This window comes from Myotis myotis, unplaced genomic scaffold (assembly GCF_014108235.1).
Source record: "Myotis myotis isolate mMyoMyo1 unplaced genomic scaffold, mMyoMyo1.p scaffold_m19_p_8, whole genome shotgun sequence".
In the NCBI taxonomy this organism is placed as follows: Eukaryota; Metazoa; Chordata; class Mammalia; order Chiroptera; family Vespertilionidae; genus Myotis; species Myotis myotis.
Window position 1 is genome coordinate 57,488,366 of NW_023416390.1, and position 19,895 is coordinate 57,508,260.

Here is a 19,895-nt window from a genome sequence, read left to right on the forward strand (position 1 = left end):
TGAGGTCCGGAAGGATGAACAGGCATGAGTCCAGTGAAGGAATGACAGAGAAGGACTTGTTAGGCAGGGCAGGGATCGAGCCCAGAGAAGTGAGGCGATGTTGGATATTGCCTGGGAAGTCCCACCGGCTGAGCCGCCTGGAGAAGGGATTCCGGTTGAGAGCTGAGGCCTTACTAGCTTGGCAGGGTCTTGTGCGTGGGGGCAGTGAGAGCTCTTGAAAGATTAAGTAGGGGCAGTTGGTGTGTTCTGGAAGAGTTGTGGGTGAAAGTGGATCACAGGCCATGGCAAGATGAGAGGTAAAGGGATGAGAAAATGTGGTCCCCCTGCAGTGTGCGTCAGGGAAGCCCACACGCTGCATTTTCAAAGGCCTCCAATTCAATGATGGCAAACAACAAAAAGAAGCAAGAAAACAAACCAAACCTTAGTTCAAAGAGTAGACCTTTGATCCAGGCAGTTCACAAACAATAACAGCGGCGGCAAACAACGCTCATCTAGTAATAACTCCACGGCTACTTTTATTATGAAAGCAGATGTCTGAGCTGCTGACTTTTCTAGCAACTTTTGGGAGACATTTAAATCCCTCTCGCTGGCCCTTTGTTCCTGTGTTGCCATGGAGTGTCAATAAGCCCAGCTCAGAATAACCCGGGCAGTGAGACGGGAGTACAGCTTGCTCACTGGCATGTTGGCTGGCCAGGTTACACTGTTTTCATTGCTCCCATCTTGGGAGGAGCACCGGGCAGCTGGTTGCCCTGGCAGCTGTGAAAGGTGCATGTCTCTTGGCTGCCCAGAGTTTGAAATGCAACCAAAACTTGCCTGCCTACTGAGCATGTGCAGCTCCAGATTGATCTGATAGCAACTGAAAATAGCTCACTGAGCACCTGTCCCTTGTACACCAGCCCCTGGCTCACTGCCATTGAGGACAGTGTGGACTCACTTGGTGGATAGGTGAGGGGCTGGGTAGATTTTAATGGTGTTTAGGAAGATCTTGGGAACCTTGGCTATGGCTTAAAAGGAAGAAAAAAAAAAATCAGTAGGCTCTTCGGAGCTGTTCTATTTGGCGGTTCTGTGGTTAGTGGGTGGCCACAGTGGCTGTGTATGTACAGTATGTGGTGAAGAATCCACACAGTTCTCTTTGCTCAGCCAAACTGTGGTCCACTAGACTGAGAAGTAGAGTTTTCTCTTGGAGGGAAAGGCTTTCCTACAAGCACTCCTGGATAGTAGCCATCCATGGTTTATGCTGCCTCCGCTTAGAAACGAGTTGAGATAAACTAATTTCCTATTTGCTCTTTAATCCCCAATGATTGTCAGCCAATCACTTCTACAAGGTGTCTCTGAGCTAAATTATTCTTTCTCAGCAGTCCAAATTTGGGCACAGAATAGAGTCCCAGCATGTTGGGAGCTGTCTGTTCCCCTTTGGGACTCCTTCCATTTACTTCTGGGCTTTCATCTCTTCAGCGGGTTGCCATTGTTGGGCATGCTTGGCACGCCAGTGTGGATGGAAGCAGACTCTGGAAGGAAATACTTCTGAAATGACTGGTGGTATTAAAGCTACTATTTAAAAGTGACCCTTCGTAGATACTTGGGTTATCTTTAGGCCGTCAGTGCTCTGCAGCTCCAGGAGCCCAAGAGAATCTGCGGAAACGCTGGCCTGTGGCTGTCGCCGTGGTTTGTGTTTAGATATTCTTGCTCTCCTGCCAGTGGCCTCGTGACACGTCTCGGCTTCAGCTGCCTTTCTTCTGCCCAGGCCCACGATGACTGTGGAAGCTGGGAATGGTGTGCTCTGCCACAGAGAGGGCGGGGGAGGGAGTGTGTGTTTGAAAAGCCAGTTCTGGTTCACAGAACCACAAAGAAATATTTCGGTTTCTACCTTCAGGGTCAACACTTGGAGCCTTTCTGTGGGCTCAGGGAGAATGACCCAAACTCTACCCGCTCATGGTGACTGTTGGATCTTAAGTTTATGGCAAATAAGCCTCCTTAAGGGTCTTAAATTTAGGAGTTAACGAATTCTTGTGAATCCTATTAATTAGACCGATAGGGGAGAGAAGATATACAATGAATGCAGATGCACAAGGCTTATATTCATGGGATGGAAGGCATGGGGTTCATTTCTGCATTAACCTTTCATGGAGTTCTGCTAGGGCCCTGGGACATGAATTGGGAAATCGGGAGATAGGGAATAGCACTATGAGAGATGCTTGGGCTCTGCCCAGTTTCTCATCCTTGAGTATCTTACTGTCTGTGGCCTCATCTGGGCAGGAGAGAAAACAGTCTAGAAATTACCTTGTTCCCTCTGTGCTTTTCTCTGGAGTCAGGTAGGGTAGGGAGCCAGGAAGGAGAAATTGAAGGAATTCTGCAGTTTTCACCTTTAGCTTTTGGGTTCCATAATGCCTGGAGGCTGGTTCTGTAAGACAGTTGTTCAACAAATTGGCGCAGTGCCCATCTTTTGAAGGGTTTATCTCTGTGGTTTGAAAGCTTCCGGAAAGGGTGTGGCAGTGGGGTGGCGGCTTACAGATGCTAAGCAGAGCAAAGACTGGCTACCTTGGAGGCCTGTTCCCTGAGTCCCCGAGAAAAAGGTCTAGAGGAGGGCACCCGAGGGGAAGTAGAGGTGGGCGCTGGGTGCTGAGGCTGCCCCCGAGTTCCTTCTCCACTGTCCTTTCCCATCTAGCCCTTGTTTAAGGCTTCCTTTAAAACCAAAACTTTCCATGTAGACCCTGGGTAGGCAGTCTTCTCTGGAGCAGGAACATCCAGAGGGTCAGGAACACCTCTCCACACTGAGAACAGACCTAGCCAGGAGCATTCTGTAGATGGTGCCATATCCCCGGCTCTCTCCTAAATCTGAACAGGGAGTGACTTTATGAAATGTGTATAACCCACCAGGACATTTCCCCTCCTCCTTCAGACTGCGGTACAATTACTTCCCTTGGCTGGAGCGTCCCTCAGACACGGGCATTGTCAGTATGCGGGATGGGGTGGGGGTATGTTCTCGCCACAAGAATTCCTCAGTAGGTCATTTCCATTAGGCCTTGCCATTGTTTGCTTTTCTGAAGCAGATTCGAGAAGTTTGAAAACACAAATGAAGAAAGGGGTCATTCTTTTCTCCATGTTCATAGCTCTTCAGGAGTTGCTTCACAGACACGGCATCTGGGTGAAAGGCAAGTCTTTGATCCATTCAGGGGATCATAAAAAACATGGAAAAGACAGACCCATATTGTCTTAGGTCAGTGCCCCATAATGTTAGTCACTTAAACACAGACTGCGTTTTTGGCTTTGAAATGGAAGGTGTGGCTGCTGCAATAGGCTTCATTTACAGGGATTATTTCACAGACAGGGAGTCAGCCAGACACAAAATAAACAGATGGCACTTTTTCCCTCTCTCAGCTCTAGCAGTTCAAGTGCAGTATGACTTCGGAATCCTTATCACCTTCAGCAAAGCAAGAGGGGGAAAATGATGTAATTCGCTCTTCCCCACTGCCTGCTGAGCACGCCGTTCTTTTCCCAATAGGAGAGAAATGGCAGCAAAGACCAGGGGCATGGTTTTCACTGCCGTGCAGCGAGCCCTGCATGACCCCTCTCAGCCCACTGGAGTCAGGCACTTACTGTGTTTTGACCGTAGCAGCTAAAAGTCCTCAAATCAACCATCCAAGGAAGGACCACTTGTAACAGCCCTGCTGCTCTATAATGTATTAATTCCCCGTTTTAGGAACTCCTGTGTTTTACCTCTTTCTCCTAGCAAACAAACAAGCAAACAAAAAACCCAGCACACCCCAAGAAGGATGGATTTGCCACACTTGTGAGCCCGGGTAGGAGAGCAGATGTGAGGCCGTGGCAAGCTGCTCTCAGAGGGAGTGGTTTGCACAGACATGCTGGCTAGGTGACTAAGCCTTGCCTTAAGATCTCTGCTGACATTTAAAGACTTTATGGGCTCAGTCTGCTCTGAAAACCAGCATCATGTCTCTTCCCACCTCTGAATCCTTTCTGTGAAGAGAAAATTCATTCTGAAGCCGATAGTCCTCAGGCTGGTGGTACTCCTGCCAAGTACTGAGGCCGTTGAGGGGTCTGGAATGGTGAGCACAGGAGGCTCGGTTCCCACCCTCATGGGGCTCACAGTGAGGAAAGACTTAGACATTGAACAGGCGTACACACATGTTTGTGAGTGTGGACAGGTGGTTTCTACTTTAAATTTGGCTGTGTGAGCAAAGGCTCTTTGAGGAAATGATGTGTAAGGAAAATCTGAGGGGAGCATAAGAACTAACTAGGGGGTTGGGGGTGTCGGCAGGAAGGGAACTAAGCATCCAGGTGGAGGGAATTCCGTACCTAAAGGGCCTGAGACCCTGAGGCAGGAAGAGGCCTTCCAAGAACTGAAGGGATCTGGGGGAAGGCTGAAGAGGCAGAGGTCATGTCCACCAGGACTTTTGTAGGCCAGATGAATGATTTTGCCAATTTTGAGAGTAGTGGAAGCCAGAGAGCATCAGGCTTGTACATCTGAATAAGGGTGGTATTGGCTGACTTAGGGAACCTTGAGGAAGAACACACCTGTAGTGGAGGCATCATGAGTTCAAAATCTTGGAAATCCTAACACCATTATTTTGTTATTCTTTGAATATAATATGATCTCATTCAAATTTTTCTCTTCTCTCTCTTAACTCCTAGAACACATTTTCTTCTTGGCTTTCCAACTTCACCAAGTATCAACTTCTCTGATCAGGAAAAAAAAAAAGAGTGATTTATCATGAGTGTTTTCTCATCAGAGCATTTGGGCACTTGGTGTATTTGAGCCCTGAGCACATCGCCTGCCTGCCGGCTGCCAGACCGTCAGATGCCCTTCACGAGGCGTTCGGGACGGACCTCTGTGTTTCTGCCGTACGAGCTGGCTTGCTGGCAGTGCTACCTGGCATTGCAAAATCCTTCCTTAAGCCTTTGTTTAATGCCAGAGACCTCAAATGCTTTTAGATTCTGGAGAGGTGCCAAACTGTACTCTCGGATTAGGAGACCATGGAAGGACTCCCATATCTATAAGCCCTCATATAAGCCGTCATTTTGAATGAATGAATCATTGATACTGTTGGAAGGAGTCCAGGGATGTTTGGCGTTCCTTTTTTAGCCTATAAAGTTCTGAGCTGTTGGACTTTTATAACCATCCTCCAATAACCACGTGTGTTGTGTTTTTTTTTTGTGCTACTTTGAGGTGAGCCATTAAGAAATTGAGGCTGTTCCTGGGATCACAGTTAGAGGCTGGTTTCCTTGTAGCATTTCCTCATTTGTTTGTTGTGTCACAGATGTTAGTGGGAAATGTGGGGTTTTGTGCACCATTTAGAATGATGATCAGTTTAAATGCCTTAAAGCATCAGGGAGTGCATGACTAGACAGGTGTGAGGGAGAGAGGGAGAACATTGGGGAGAAGAAGTCCAAGTTCGTCCTGTTGTGCCTGGATTGCTCAAGTCCCACTCAAAACGCACAGGTGAACGCTTTTACTATGAGGTACAAGATTATCCCAGACTGTGGACAAGTTTGAAAAGTTCATGGCGCTCTTTGCTCTGCCTCTTCCTCTGCCAGGGCCATGCGACTAGGTGTGCCCAGACGGCGAGGTATTACCCAGAACAAAGCAGATCTTTTCAAAGATTTGGCTGTGGAGAACCCCTGGATCCTGAGCCTGCACCTCTGGTTGGGGAGCCAGCCCTGGATCCTCCCAAGGGGCATTGAACTCTGCTGCTCCCAGCCAGACGCAGGCTGCAAGTGTGCTCCGGGGCCTTGCTCAGGATACAAAGGGCGCGCGGTGCCAGCCATAACACTGAGTAATGCCGGGAGGTGCCTTCTAGAACAGACAATGTGGGCGAGCTCCTCAGAGAGGGAATACCTCTGGCTTGACTTTTAAATGACTAAATTATTGAAATGATTGTCGGTTAGGTGGAGTAGGCTTGCCTTCTGCCAGGACACTTCCTGGTTATTTAATAGGCAAGTGTGAAATACTTCCTATCAGATGTGGCGCCTCCTGTCAGTACGGTGGGAGATCAGTCAGAGAAGGCGATTATTTTTGCTGTGCACGGTATTGATATCACAATCTGGGAGGTGAGAGGTCTGCAGACACTTGCCTTTGGCCCTAAGAGGGGTTTTGTGATCATTCTCGGACCCTTACTCCCCTCCCACCACAATCCCGCCCCAAGTGAAATATCACAGGCCCACACATGTTATGGTTATTCCCAAAATTTGACAGGACTTTATAAAACAGTGAGTCATGGGCATTCTAGGGCCAGCTGTGTTCCTTAGAATTGTGAATATTAAGATCTGAAAGTGCTGCTACCTTGCTTTTAACTTTGTTGAATTAGTAATCCTAGCTCGGAAAATCCTTTTGGCATCTCTTTGACTAATCCACTTTGCCGGATCAAGTTGCCAAAGTGGCATTTAACCAACGTGTATGCGTGTGCGCAGGCGTGCGCATGTGGTCACTTTTCTGTTCCTAAGAATCTAGGGTCTTTATATTTGTCTGTATATGAAAAAGAGATACATGAAGGGCTCTGCTCATTAGTTATGTGGGAATGTACAAATTCAGGGGTGAAATGTGGATGAGAAACAAAATAGGACAAAGTTGGTGCAAGTTTTATATTTTCCCATGAGCTAACTGCTGGACTGAGCTCAGGGCTCCTCTATATCCGAGTTTGAGTTCATTATTACATATCATTAACAGCTGTCTTTCTTCCCTTTTTTTCCCTTGATTGTGGAGGGGAGGATATGAAAACTCTGTTTTTTTGACATCTTACTGAAAAGAATCACTAACTTAGAAGTAGTTAACCCTGATCATCTTTACTCCGCCACCATAGGAATATAAAGACTCACGGAGACTGTTTGAGAAATGAATGAACCCCTTTGTCTTAGTTTATGACCCCATAGTGAGTACAGTGGGTTGAATTTCACTAAAGACCATATTTACTCGAGGCTGTTCAATTCTGGCAAAATTCTTTAGGTTACAGTCCAAACCTCTGATAGTCCCCTCGTCCTGTTAGAAACCACCGACCTTGGAAAGGTCTTGCATCTGTGGATGCAGAGTTCAGTCTGGGCTGGAACTTTAAAAGTAGACTTCGCTCTGAGAGCACATTAGAAGAATTATTATTATTGTGTGTTTAAAAATTTGACAGTTTTTACTAGAACCACAAAGTGTCATTAATTCCTTGGTCCTCTGGACCATCCGTTTCCATAGGATCAATGATCAGTGAGCCCTCTGTTGTCTAGAGTTACAGCTGCCCCTCGGTACCCTCTGGAGATTGGTTCCAGGACCACCCCCCAAGTCTGTGTATGCCCAGGTCTGTTATATAAAATGGCAAAGTATTTACATACAACCTATCAACCTATGCGCATCCCACTATACACTTTAAGTCTTCTCTCGATTACAATACGTAATACAATGTAAATGCTATGTAAATAGTTGTATTGTTTAGGGCAGTGGTAGGCAAACTCATTAGTCAACAGAGCCAAATATCAACAGTACTTCTTCAAAATAGACTCGCTCAGGCCGAAAACCGACTTCTGCGCGTGGGCCATGAAGTTTCAATCGCACTGTATGTGCGCCCGCACATGGTATTTTGTGGAAGAGCCACACTCAAGGGGCCAAAAAGCCGCATGTGGCTCATGAGCCACAGTTTGCCGACCACGGGTTTAGGGAATAATGACAAGAAAAAAGTCTGTACAATCATTGTATGCTTAACTACATAGCATAGACCAGTGATGGTGAACCCTTTGAGCTCAGCGTGTCAGCATTTTGAAAAATCCTGACCTAACACGTTTTGATATTTGCAGCCATGGTAAAACAAAGATTTATATTTTTGATATTTATTTTATATATTTAAATGCCATTTAAGAAAGAAAAATCAACCAAAAAAATGAGTTTGCGTGTCACCTCTACACGCGTGTCATAGGTTCGCCATCACTGGTATAGACACATCAGCAACAACATAACATTTTTTTTCCAAATATCTCTCTCTGAGGTTAATTGAATCTGTACATGTGGAACCCGCGGGTATAGAGGGCCAGCGGTGCTTGTTTATAGCTGTTCCTAGTGCACCGTAGGTACAGCGAGTTAAGTAATTTGTACTCTTTAATCCATTATCAGTCTATGAACAGCTAATCACTCTCCTATTTTATTTTACCTCTTCATCCCAACTCTAACCCCTCAACTCCAACTTACTGTCAACAGACACAACCTCTTCAATGTGTTAGGTATGTATTCTTGGATATATGTAGTCTTTAAAAAATACTTAGGGTTTTAAAATAGATGCTTATGTTTGAATTTACAGAAATTGCGTTATTGCACCGTTTTTAAATATAGCCTTTCTAATTCCCTGCTGTAGATGACAAACAGGTCAATACGACCTACTAGCACCCTCCTCCCTCTGCCCATCCGTTTCCCTCCAAAGAATCATCACCTGTCGGGCAACATTGTTGGCAGCCCTCAGCCAGCTTTGTGCCGTTCGAGAGTGGCAAGCATGTCTAGACTCCCTAGAAATATTATCTTTCAACTCGCTTTTGGCAAGTGTAAACTTTTTGCTGGATTATGTCAACAGATATATATATATGTTTCTCATCCTCATCGAAATAAATTGGTGTTGGAATTTCTCTTGGATTTCTCTAGGCAGGGAAAATAAAGACCATCTCTTGGCTCATTACAGTTTTTGCTCATTAAAAATGTCTGAGGGCTTTTGAGTCTCGGGGGTGAGTTGGTGACATACATATACTGTCAGCGGCTATTTTGGATTTTCTGCTTCCAGGCATGTCTTTGCTCTTGGATAAGCCCCTTGTGGTTTTCAAAAGAACTAGCAAGTCAATTATAAATAGAAGGCCTTGTGTCTGTGTCTGCATGCACTTACTCTGTGGGACGAGGCACCCACATTTCAGTGGGCAGTGAACTATTTTCACTTTGAAGAGGGAAGAAGAAAGATTAAGAATGCCATTTTTCCCTCTTTTTGAGATAACCCACATCTCTGCGCGCACCCACACAAATCTGTGTAAATGAACTTGACATTTTCAAAGACCTTACCTTAAGGTCTCTTAAAAGCACAGCCACCCGACCGGTTATTTTAAGAAAGAAGCAGTTATCTCGCAGACCTGTGGCAGAGGGTTCAGGATGAGAAGGCAGACGGTCTGTGCCTTCGACCATCCCAGGGAGCTTGGAATGTCCTTATATGAACAGTGCTAGGGTGAATGTGGCCACAGCTAACTAATCAGTGGCTTCTAGGACGTGGCTGTTTATATTATATCTTCACTTTCCTTCCCCGCTAGTAACTAGTGGAAACTGTTGTGACCAGCAAGTCTGAACTAATCGTTCTAACAAGAGGGCCCAGGGGCGAAAGAGCATATGAAAAATGAAACTGCAAATGAGGGTTTCAGAAAGAGACAGGAGTCTGCTGAGGTCTGCTTCCCTGATGATACATTTCTGCCTCTTTCCATTGCGTCGTAGACCCACCAGGTGCGGGCTGTGCCTTGGATCCCATCTGTGACCTTATTGTTCAGACATTGTTCTGCTCCCTTTGTCTTCTTGTGCCCTCATCCTCAATAAGTGCTGCCAAACTTTTTTTCTGCCACTTGAAAATATGTAAGCAGCTATGAATTTCCGTTGTAATTAATGTAAAAATTCAGTATTATTACTGTTAAAAAATTAGTCTAGGCATCTAGCTTAAAGTATTGATAATATGGGTTTGTAATTTTAGACTTGTAAACTCTTACCATGTGGTATATTGCTGAAGCAGACCGGTAACAGCAGGACTGTGACCATTTCTTGTATTACTGGTTGATGAAGATTTGTATGGAACTAGCAGGAATGGGCATTAACAGCTGCCATAAATAGGTTGTCCCCAAAAAACGTATACACACTTTAACAGCTAATAGCTCAATTTTGAAAACGAAATGTACTTTTTTAAAGCTTTATTGTTGAAAGTATTATAAATGCCCCCTTTTCCCCCCTTGATCTCTCCTAGCCCACCCCTGACCCCCCACCCCAGACTTTCACCATCCTATTGTCTGTGTCCATGGGTTATGCATATATGCATACAAGTTCATTGGCTGATCTCTTCCCACTCACCCTCCCCTCCTGCCTTCCCTCTGAGGTTCAGAAGTTTGTTCCATGCTTCCATGTCTCTGGATCTGTTTTGTTCATCAGGTTATTTTGTTCACTAGATTCCATGTATGAGAGAGATCATGGGATACTTGTCTTTCTCTGACTGGCTTACCTTGCCTAGCATAATATTCTCCAGGTTCAAAATGAAATGTAATTTAATAAACACTGCCTTTATAATTATTCAAAGTGTGTATTCATTTTTTGGCACACACGATATTTAGGAACCATCCTTTTTCTTACACAAAATAAAAGAGATGAGCATTATGTTCTGGTAAAACATTTTATTTTGATGAAGGAATTAGGAGATGCGAGCCCATTGGGCTGAAGATAACACGTAAACCACAGTGGGAGAAACTCATTTTCTGGAGCCTGTGGACAAATGATAACCACTCTTTGGCCTAGTAGAATCTAAAAGAGTACACAGCTTATATAAATGAGTTTATATACTGAGTAGTGACTATCATTTGGTACTTGGTCAAGTGAGAGATACAAGACCACAGAATGTGGACAATGGTCTTGGAGAAACTCTTATTCCCCCCATGGGTGTATAATCCATTCAGTGACTCCCCCTCTTCCTCTCTATCCTTCTACAGATGAGAAGCCCAAGGTGAACCCCAAACTGTACATGTGTGTGTGTGAAGGCCGCTCCTGTGGGAACGAGGACCACTGCGAAGGCCAGCAGTGCTTCTCCTCACTGAGCATAAACGATGGTTTCCACGTCTACCAGAAAGGCTGCTTCCAGGTCTACGAGCAGGGGAAGATGACCTGTAAGACCCCGCCATCGCCTGGCCAGGCCGTGGAGTGCTGCCAGGGGGACTGGTGCAACAGGAACATCACGGCCCAGCTGCCCACTAAAGGTTCTCACGCACTTGTCTGCTTTTAGATCAAGGGTTTTTGTTAGTGTCGGGCTGATTCTCTGTGGGTTAAAGATGGGAGTGGCTCCAAGGCTTTCCTCCAACTCTTTGAACCAGAGGCAGTGGGTGACAGGGAAGGTGGTTCTGGGTGAAGAAGAGAAAGGCACAACCTGTAGAATCTAAAAGGAGGAGGGTGGAAGGATGGACATTTGGGGGGAAAGTCAACAAGGCGATGTCCACCTCAGGGACATCTTGGCCGGCCAGGTCTCTCTCAGCAGTCACACGCAGGTGGACAACAGTTCCTGATGTCCTTTCAGTTAATGAGCCAGGATGCCATTCGACATTTCAGAAAACATTCTGCTTAGTAAAGAGTTGAGTGTGTAGGGAGGAAAATGGAACCTAAGACGTAGGTGCCTGAGTGGAAAACCTCTTCTTTATAAGGAAGGAGACAAAGAAAGGCTCACTAAAAGCTCATGTCCTATGACCACTGAATCATGAAGCTGTGTGAGACTTCCCATGAACCTTGGAGTTGATGTGGAATCTTCTCTGTGTCATATTCAATGTGGATTCTAAAGCCAATGAAAGTCAGTCCTCCTCTGAAATTGTTTCCCCATGGAATGAGCCTGAACTTGCTAGCTCAGAGTTCCTACAAATATTAAAGTATCTTAGTCTGTGTAGATTCACTCTAAGGCAAATTTACTTTTAATAATATCGTACATTTTTAATAGGCATGGTTATTTAATTTTGCTCTCACAAAAGGAGAATCAACCCAAAAAATGGAGTAGGAGAAGCTAGTGGGAGCATCCACTGCTGGAAATGTCAGCCAGCAAGGGAGGAGACTCAAAAAATGAAAAAGACTGATGCATGGTCACGTTACAGTAATTGTTGAAAACATGGTGATGACCTTCAGGCATACAGAAAAGGTTAAATTCTGATAAGCAAATAGGCTTGAATAATAAAAGACAGTTTTTAAAAGAGAGATTAGGTACTTAAATGGTTACAGCTAAAACGCTTACCTGATGGAATACAATTGTACTCTTAAACTTTGTGAGTTTACATGCTATTAATAGAGTGGGGAGACATGAAGAAATGTCTGCATTCACACAAAAATTATATCTCTAGTTTGAAAAGTTCCTAGCCTCTGAGTTGTAATAGGAAAGTTATTTTCTTTACTTAAGGAATTTCTAATTTAATTAGAGAGGTGTAATATTTATAATTTAATGTTGTATATAATTAGTTTTACACTTTATAGTACAAGTGATACGTGCCATGGGGTATATTGCCAAGTGGTTGATTAAATTAGTTGGATTCGGAAAGTTAAAAGAAATGTATAAAGGAAACTAGGCTTGAGATTGGATCGCCGAAGGGGCCAGGGACGTGGAAAATAGTAAGTCATATGTTGGGAAGAACGGGGCTTGGTGACAATGTCATGAAGGCATCTGAAATTCAGAGAGAATTATTGTTTTGTGATCTTTTAATTATGGACCTTCACTATCCAAGTAAGAAAATTTGATTGAACTCACTAGGCAGGTAGAAAGTCTTTGAGAATGTTTGCTTTAGTGGCGTATAAGTGTTGAGTCATGAACATTTGGATGGATAATGTAAGAACGCCCGAAGAGTCAGTGAATGGATGTTTTCAATGAGTGAATGGATGTTGAAGACATTGAGTAAAAGAACAGATGAAGGAATAGGTTCCTAGGTGAAAACATGAGATAAAAAGATCAATGAGAATTCAGCAACAAACATCTAGGATACGTTGGAGAGATTGGGCAATTTGGTCTTAACTCAGCACTATCTCCTAGGGATAGTAGAGCATAATGTCTGTCTGCAAGGGGCTGATGATAAAATATCCTTACAAATCAAATCCAAGTTAATAAGAGTAGCACCAGAGATTTGTATAGTACTCTATATTTTAAAAGCACTCTCATATATGTGCATTAATACAGTTGGTTCTCAATGGAATTTTTCCAGTTGGGTCTAAATGAATACTAGCTGAAATGACTGGGCTATTGGCCAGGTGTTAGGAAGTATGCTAGTTTTAACACTTTGTGACTTGTGAGACTTTGTGGTCAGGATCTGGAGCTACCTGTTAGGGTATTGGTCATCAATATTAAATAATAAGTAAACATTGATCCTTACAACCGTTTTCACCCCCATTTCCAGGGAAATCCTTTTCTGGAACACAGAATTTTCACTTGGAGGTCGGCCTCATCATTCTGTCTGTAGTGTTCGCAGTATGCCTTCTAGCTTGCCTACTGGGAGTCGCTCTCCGAAAATTTAAAAGGCGCAACCAAGAACGCCTCAATCCCAGAGATGTGGAGTACGGCACCATCGAAGGGCTCATCACCACCAATGTTGGAGACAGCACTTTAGCAGTGAGTTGTCACCCTAGCATCCCAAGCATAAGGAAGATGGCTGAGGATGCCTTCTTATTTTGAGCTAATAGTAACTGGTTACTGGACAGTGTGCACAAATAGCACTGGCCATGCACATCCTAAGCAAGCATGTGCTGGCACCTGTCTGGTCTCCCCTATTGGAGAACATTCATTTTAGACAGTGTTTATATTAAATGAGAGATGTGGTTTACTTTAGCAGATTTTGGGGGAGTAAGGGAAAAGTGCCCTGTAGGCGGTGGGGGTGAGAGGAGAGCCTTGGAATTTATGGTACTCAGTTACTTTTTCCTTTTAGCAATAAAAGTGCTTTTATAACAAGCACCTTTTGCTTAGTATTAAAAATCACTCTTCCTTCTAGATTATTTTAACACCCTGTAATTTAAGACTTTAAAATTTGACATTCAAAAAAGAAGCTATTAAATTTTTCACGCTCCTGTGCTGCCCCCTTGTGGAGTGCAGTCATGTGGCTAAACCCAGTGATGCCCAGGAGAAATATGTGCATCATATTGTGTATGTAATTTTAAATTTTCTAGTAGCTACCTTAAAAAAAGTAAAAACAAAACAACACCCCAGATGATATTAATTTCAACAATATATTTAACCTAATATATGTAGTTATAATTTCCACATATAATCATAAAGGATTACTAATAAGATATTTTACTCCTTTTTAAAACTAAGATTTCAAAATCTGGTATGTATTTTACACATACAGCCTACAATAGTTCAGACTAGCACAGTTCACTTGCTCAGTGTCAGCATGTGACTAGCAGCTACCCTAGTGAATGGCACAGGGTTGAAACTATTGTATTTATATGCATTAAAAGTACTCTTGTGAATTTTTAAATGAGGAAATCACAGTAAAAAGTGACTGTCTTCCTTTTTTTTTTTTTACAATTTAAATTTGTTTTTCAAGTGTTATTGTTTTTAAAAATATATATTTTTATTGATTTCAGAGAGGAAGGGAGAGGGAAAGAGAGATAGAAACATCAATAATGAGAGAGAATTATTGACCCACACCCCTCACTGGGGATCGAGCCCACAACCTGGGCATATGCCCTGATGGGGAATCGAACCATGACCTCCTATGGGTCGATGCTCAACCACTGAGCCATGCCAGCTGGGCTCAAGTGTTAATTTTAAAGAGACTTTAAAAAATGGAAACGGGAATTATTTGCTATAAAAGGGTTATCGTAAAGTGCAAAAAAGAAAAGCATTAATGTTCTAAAAGGATCCTATGCTGAGTGAGACTGGTGCCTACTCTAAAAAAGGCATCACACTGGTGAGTGTTAGAGAGGTGTTAAAAACCTACTCGTACCAAATCAAGATTCCTTTTCATAATCTGGAATGAATGGATGTTGAAGACATTGAGTAAAAGAACAGATGAAGGAATAGGTTCCTAGGTGAAAACATGAGATAAAAAGATCAATGAGAATTCAGCAACAAACATCTAGGATACGTTGGAGAGATTGGGCAATTTGGTCTTAACTCAGCACTATCTCCTAGGGATAGTAGAGCATAATGTCTGTCTGCAAGGGGCTACCTTGAAAGATAATCAAGGTAATCATTTTGTAATGGGAGTCGATGTTATTTAATGCCATGATCATGTGTCACTTAAGATCCTCTGTGTTAAATCTTCTAGACAATATGCTTAAAAGTGTCTGACATTTCTGTAGTTAAGCCTGACCTGCCACTTCCTTTTTACTGGAGAAGACGTGCCCTTGACAATCTTTGCAGCGCAGGTCCTGCACCTGGACTGTTTTTGGTGAGCTGTTCAAACATTGGGTACGAGCAGAGCCAGGCTGGAAAATACCCCATCCTGCTGCCTTCCCCAGTACTGGGCCACCCGTCAGATGTACTTTTTGGTATGAAAAAGGGGGAAGACCCTTGTTGAGCTTCCTGTTACCTACCTGTTTAAATTGTAGTACAGCAAAACTGGGAAAAAAGAGAGGACGTTTTATTTCAAAAAGTAGAGGATTGCAGTTTTTTGTTAAAAAGTACTTACAGGTTAATTTCACATTTTGAGGAACATTAAATAAGTTTATTGAATTAGCAGCAAGAACATACAAGGCTGCCAGGCTGGTGTGGCTTGGTTGATTGGGCATTGTCCCGTGTACCAAAAGGTTACTGGTTCGATTCCCAGTCAGGGCACATGCCTGAGTTACTGGCTTGATCTCTAGAAGGGAGTGTGTGGAAACTGACCCATGTTATGCTCTCACATGGATGTTTCTCTCTCCCTCTCCTTCTCTTCCCCCCTCTCTTAAAATCAATAAAACATCTTTTTTTAAAAAAGAAGATAGAAGGATAAATCCTGACAAAGATTTAACAAAGCAAGATTCAGAAATAGATTTGTCAGAACTTCATTCCTCAGAACAGCTAACATAACTAATCACCATGGACAATAATAGGAATATCTTGTGCAAATTACTGTTTAAATAGTTTTTATAATTTTGAAAGAGGGATGGGAGTATATGCTAAAATACTTCCCAACTCAACCATGTTAGATGACAGTATAGTGCGATATAACAACACAGTAAACAACATTATTTAAAACAAGTTTGTCCTTATTGGTCTTCATACTTGTTCATTTAAGCAATATGCTCATGTATGATTCAACCAAGCACATCTTACTAAACAGCTCCCCCACGTTGAAAAGCAGCCTTGGGGTCCCAGAGTTGAAGTAGATGTTTGGATATCTTTGGTTGATTTCCTCCCCACCCCCATCCTGGGGACCAGGGTTATATATTATGGCAAAAATAACATATTAGTTTAATTTTCTGGATTATTCTCTCAAAATATTGAATAAATAAAGAGAAAAAAAGAACATCAAATAGATGGTTAGGGGGATGTGGAAGTTCCCTTCATCTTACTCAATTCCTGTTGATTATCCATTTTGTGGTTTTAAGGATTCTAAATTTTTTTCTTTTGGATATTCAGCTTTTGGTAATTTTGCTGATCAACAGTATGTCACAGTGGAACTCAGAATAAGAAAAAAAAAGGTGAAATTCAAACAAATCAGTGTATCGTATTAACAGGCCAGCTAAAATGTTTGGGAAAGGATGAGGAATGTCAGCTCACTGTGACTGCACCCTTACCACCATCACACGGGGGCACAATAATGTATATTGCAGACAATCCATACAGAAAGACCTCTGCTTCTTGACTGCTTTCTTCTTTTCCTAAGAAGGAAAAATTTATGAATGAACTCATGGGGAATCTTTTTCATAATATGTTATTTGTTAGAAGTAGATTTTGGGGCATGGTTTTATGTTTCCAATGAAAGCTTTAGCTTTTCTGAGTCGTGGCTAACTCCCATCAAGAGATGACACATAGGTGTTAATTTTTTTACCCCTTTGCTCCTCACTCACTTAAAAAGGGTAACACCTCCATCCAGGTAGCCCCTCTCTGCTGGAGTGGGCCAGTTGGATGACCCAGGTGGCCACTGGTGTGTCTTTCTACTACATGAGCGCCATCTGTTCCTTATTCCTAATTCGTACGTTTCTCATGAGAGCCCCTTAGTTGGCATGTCAGCTAGAGGGGATCCTCTGCTAGATAATGAATGACAAGCAGAGTAGAATATGGTCAGTTGGGCCCAGCCTGGGACTTGAAGCTCTTTTCTCTTCTCTTTGCTCCACTTGGTCTTTGTTCTGCTACTTTCCCTGTGCTCAGCCTGGACTTGCTAATTCCCGTCTTCGATTTTGTCCACTCAGCTTCTTTATATATTTAATTCTAAAACTGTGGGTGCATGAAAGGACCATGTGATCCTCAGGAAAACCTATCCTGTATTAGGGAGAGGATGGGCTTCTGGTTTTTCTAACAAAACCAGTGCTTCTGATGGCGGCTGTTCACGCACACTCGTGGCGGCCAGGGTGCTGCTACTGTGTGAGTGATAACGCGATGCATGCTCGTGCTCTAATTCGAGGGCTCTTTCTCATCAGTGTCTTTTCTCCTTGTCTCGAACCACAGGATTTACTGGATCACTCGTGTACGTCGGGAAGCGGCTCTGGCCTTCCTTTTCTGGTTCAGAGAACAGTGGCTCGTCAGATCACACTGCTGGAGTGTGTTGGTAATGCATTTTCTCTTCCTTTGCGGGTTATGTGCAGTGTTAGTTGTGGTTCTGGAAGTAGGATGGCACTTGGAAAAATCTGTTTCTTGTTTCCTAACATCGGGAGATGGGGGGTAGCTATGTGGTGTGGCTTTGTCTCTGTTCTCTGTGTGACTTGTGTGGGAGCACCTAAACTTGCACAAGTCCTTGTCCAAGGAGTCCGTCACTAGTTAGTAGAGACCATGCTTAGTCAGAAGCTTTCAGTTGCAAGTCCACCCTTTGGGATGACGGAAATGCTTGCAACATGAATGAATAGGGCTGCTCCTCATTGTCGGTATTGGGTGATCCGAGGTAAGTAGGCTTTAGGACCATAAACTTGCTTATTGCAAGTTTCTAACCCCTCTCACTCTTCCCCTGCCTTTAAAAATAGTGAAGTAATCTGTTTAAACAAGATATATGTATTTCTCTATGGCCACTCACAGTTTTTCCATATAGAAACATATTTACACATAGATGTAATCATAGTGTGTGTACAATTTGTGCCCCCTTTTTTTAGTTTTAAGCTCACACATTTCCCCTTTTTGTACACATCGTAAATATTTTTAAAGACTGTGTAATAATCATCTATTGAATGTTCATTTTTCTGTAACAGTACTACTTGAGAAAGATTTTGCACACACTGCTTCACTCTTTTGAGTCCTCAGAATAAATTCCTAGGAATTAGGATTTCTGGGTCAAAATTTATGACTTTTTTTTTGCTTGTTTTATATATTACTGGATTTCCCCCTATAAAGATGGTGCCAAATGCTTTTATTTATTTTTTAAAAAATTTAAAAGATTTTTAAGTTGATTTTTAGAGAGAGAGGAAGGGAGAGGGAGAGAGAGAGAAACATCGATATGAGAGCAGAACATTGATCAGCTGCCTTTGCACACACCTCCCCCGTGCCCCTACTGGGATTGAGCATGTGCCCTGACCAGGAATTGAACTGGCAACCTTTCAGTGCAGGGGATGATGTCCAATGAACTGAGCCACATTGGCTAAGGCCCTAATGTTTTTATCTCAAAGTTTCATTTTTTATTAGTTGTGGTGGATATTTGCCAGCCACATGATAGTTTTCATTAATTTCTCCTTTAGACGCCATGCAGGGATGACCACAGTAGTGCTAGTGGGTTGGCAATATCTCTGTCCTCTCCTCTTGATTCTCCTGGTTCCTCTGGGCTGGACTCGGCAGCTTTGGGGGAGGTGGCTCCCTCCACCACTTGACTGCTGTGCTCTGGCTTTTCTCGCTGTTTTCCGGGAAACCAGGACACCCTCAAACCCAGTAGTAGAAGGGGGGACGGACAGGGATAGTAAGAGCAGCAAGTCCCAACTCAGGCACACAGGCGGTCAGCTGGAGCCTGTTGCCTTTTCTCTAAGTCTGCAGCTACTCAACTGTTTCCAAACACCACCTCACTCTACTTCTCCGCAGTGGAGGAAATAAAAATGTCCCAAATGTGCTCATTGCATCCAGCCAGCATTGTCCTTTTGGACCAGTTAACATCTTACTGGATTATGAACCAGGGATTCTGGCTAGTGGTGAGAAGGCAGTGAAGGGAGACATGTGCCTGTCTCACCCCCATCCTCACCATTCACAGGACAGTAGGTCTCAAGGTCAGTCCTCAGAGATCGATCCCAGAGGTCAAAGGGCAAAATAATGTTGCACCTTTAAACATATATACTGTTTCTGGTTATAGAGATATTCTTCAGTCATTTTTGAAATAATGTAAATTCAGATATAGCATTTTGTTGGTTTAGTGCTGAAGACTTGAGTAAAAGCAATACCTTTTTTAGTAGCTTATCGTCTTTATATGCTATAGTTTAAATAAAAATGTATATAATTAATTAATAATGATAGTATGTTATCATGATTGGTTCAAAAGCAAAGAAGCTGAACTAGATCATTTCTTTTCCAGGCGATGACCAGTGAACCCCTAAATTTCAGAGGCCTTAGGGATCCCCTTTGCAGGCAGCTCTGCTTCTGTTTTCAGGGATATATTCATAAGGATGCATTTGTAGAAAGCATTTGACAACATAAAAGAGTTTGAGAACCATTGAAATAGGTTTCTATTTTAATTCTCTCTACTTATCCTGACATTCATCTCTGTTTTCTTTAAAAAAAAAAAAAAAAAAAAGACTTTAAGGGAACTTTTTAGTAATGGCCACAATTCTCTGGGAAAATTTTCTCTACTTCCTGATGAGACTCTGAGGACAAAGGGCAACTAAAGATAAGGAAGGGAACTAAGGCAGGAAAAGATTAGCCTATCATTTCCTAGCAGCTGATTTGTAATATCTTCCCCCCAGCCTTCATCTTGAGCTACAAATGCTGGGCAGTTGACTTTATTATCTGATTTTATTAAAATTAATCTTGTGCTATTTTGTGTGACCTGACAAGGGTTCCCAGTGACCACTTACTGACCACATTTGACATCCTTTCAGATTAGTAATTGCTATTTAGTAGGGA

The 19,895-nt window shown here is 43.0% G+C and overlaps 1 protein-coding gene across 10 annotated transcripts in view; it reads left to right on the top strand.

Annotated features, from left to right (window-relative positions):
* The window catches only part of ACVR1 (activin A receptor type 1), a 129,465-nt gene that overhangs the window by 83,412 nt on the left and 26,158 nt on the right, over positions 1 to 19,895 (top strand). For 8 of the 10 annotated variants that reach the window (XM_036319155.1, XM_036319147.1, XM_036319148.1 and 5 more), the window contains 4 exons: positions 8,186 to 8,208; positions 10,696 to 10,959; positions 13,120 to 13,331; positions 17,316 to 17,415. In XM_036319155.1, the coding sequence (XP_036175048.1) occupies positions 8,186 to 8,208; positions 10,696 to 10,959; positions 13,120 to 13,331; positions 17,316 to 17,415 (599 nt within the window). The remainder of the gene's footprint in view (positions 1 to 8,185; positions 8,209 to 10,695; positions 10,960 to 13,119; positions 13,332 to 17,315; positions 17,416 to 19,895) is intronic. The other 2 variants (XM_036319154.1, XM_036319153.1) reach the window with 1 other exon arrangement.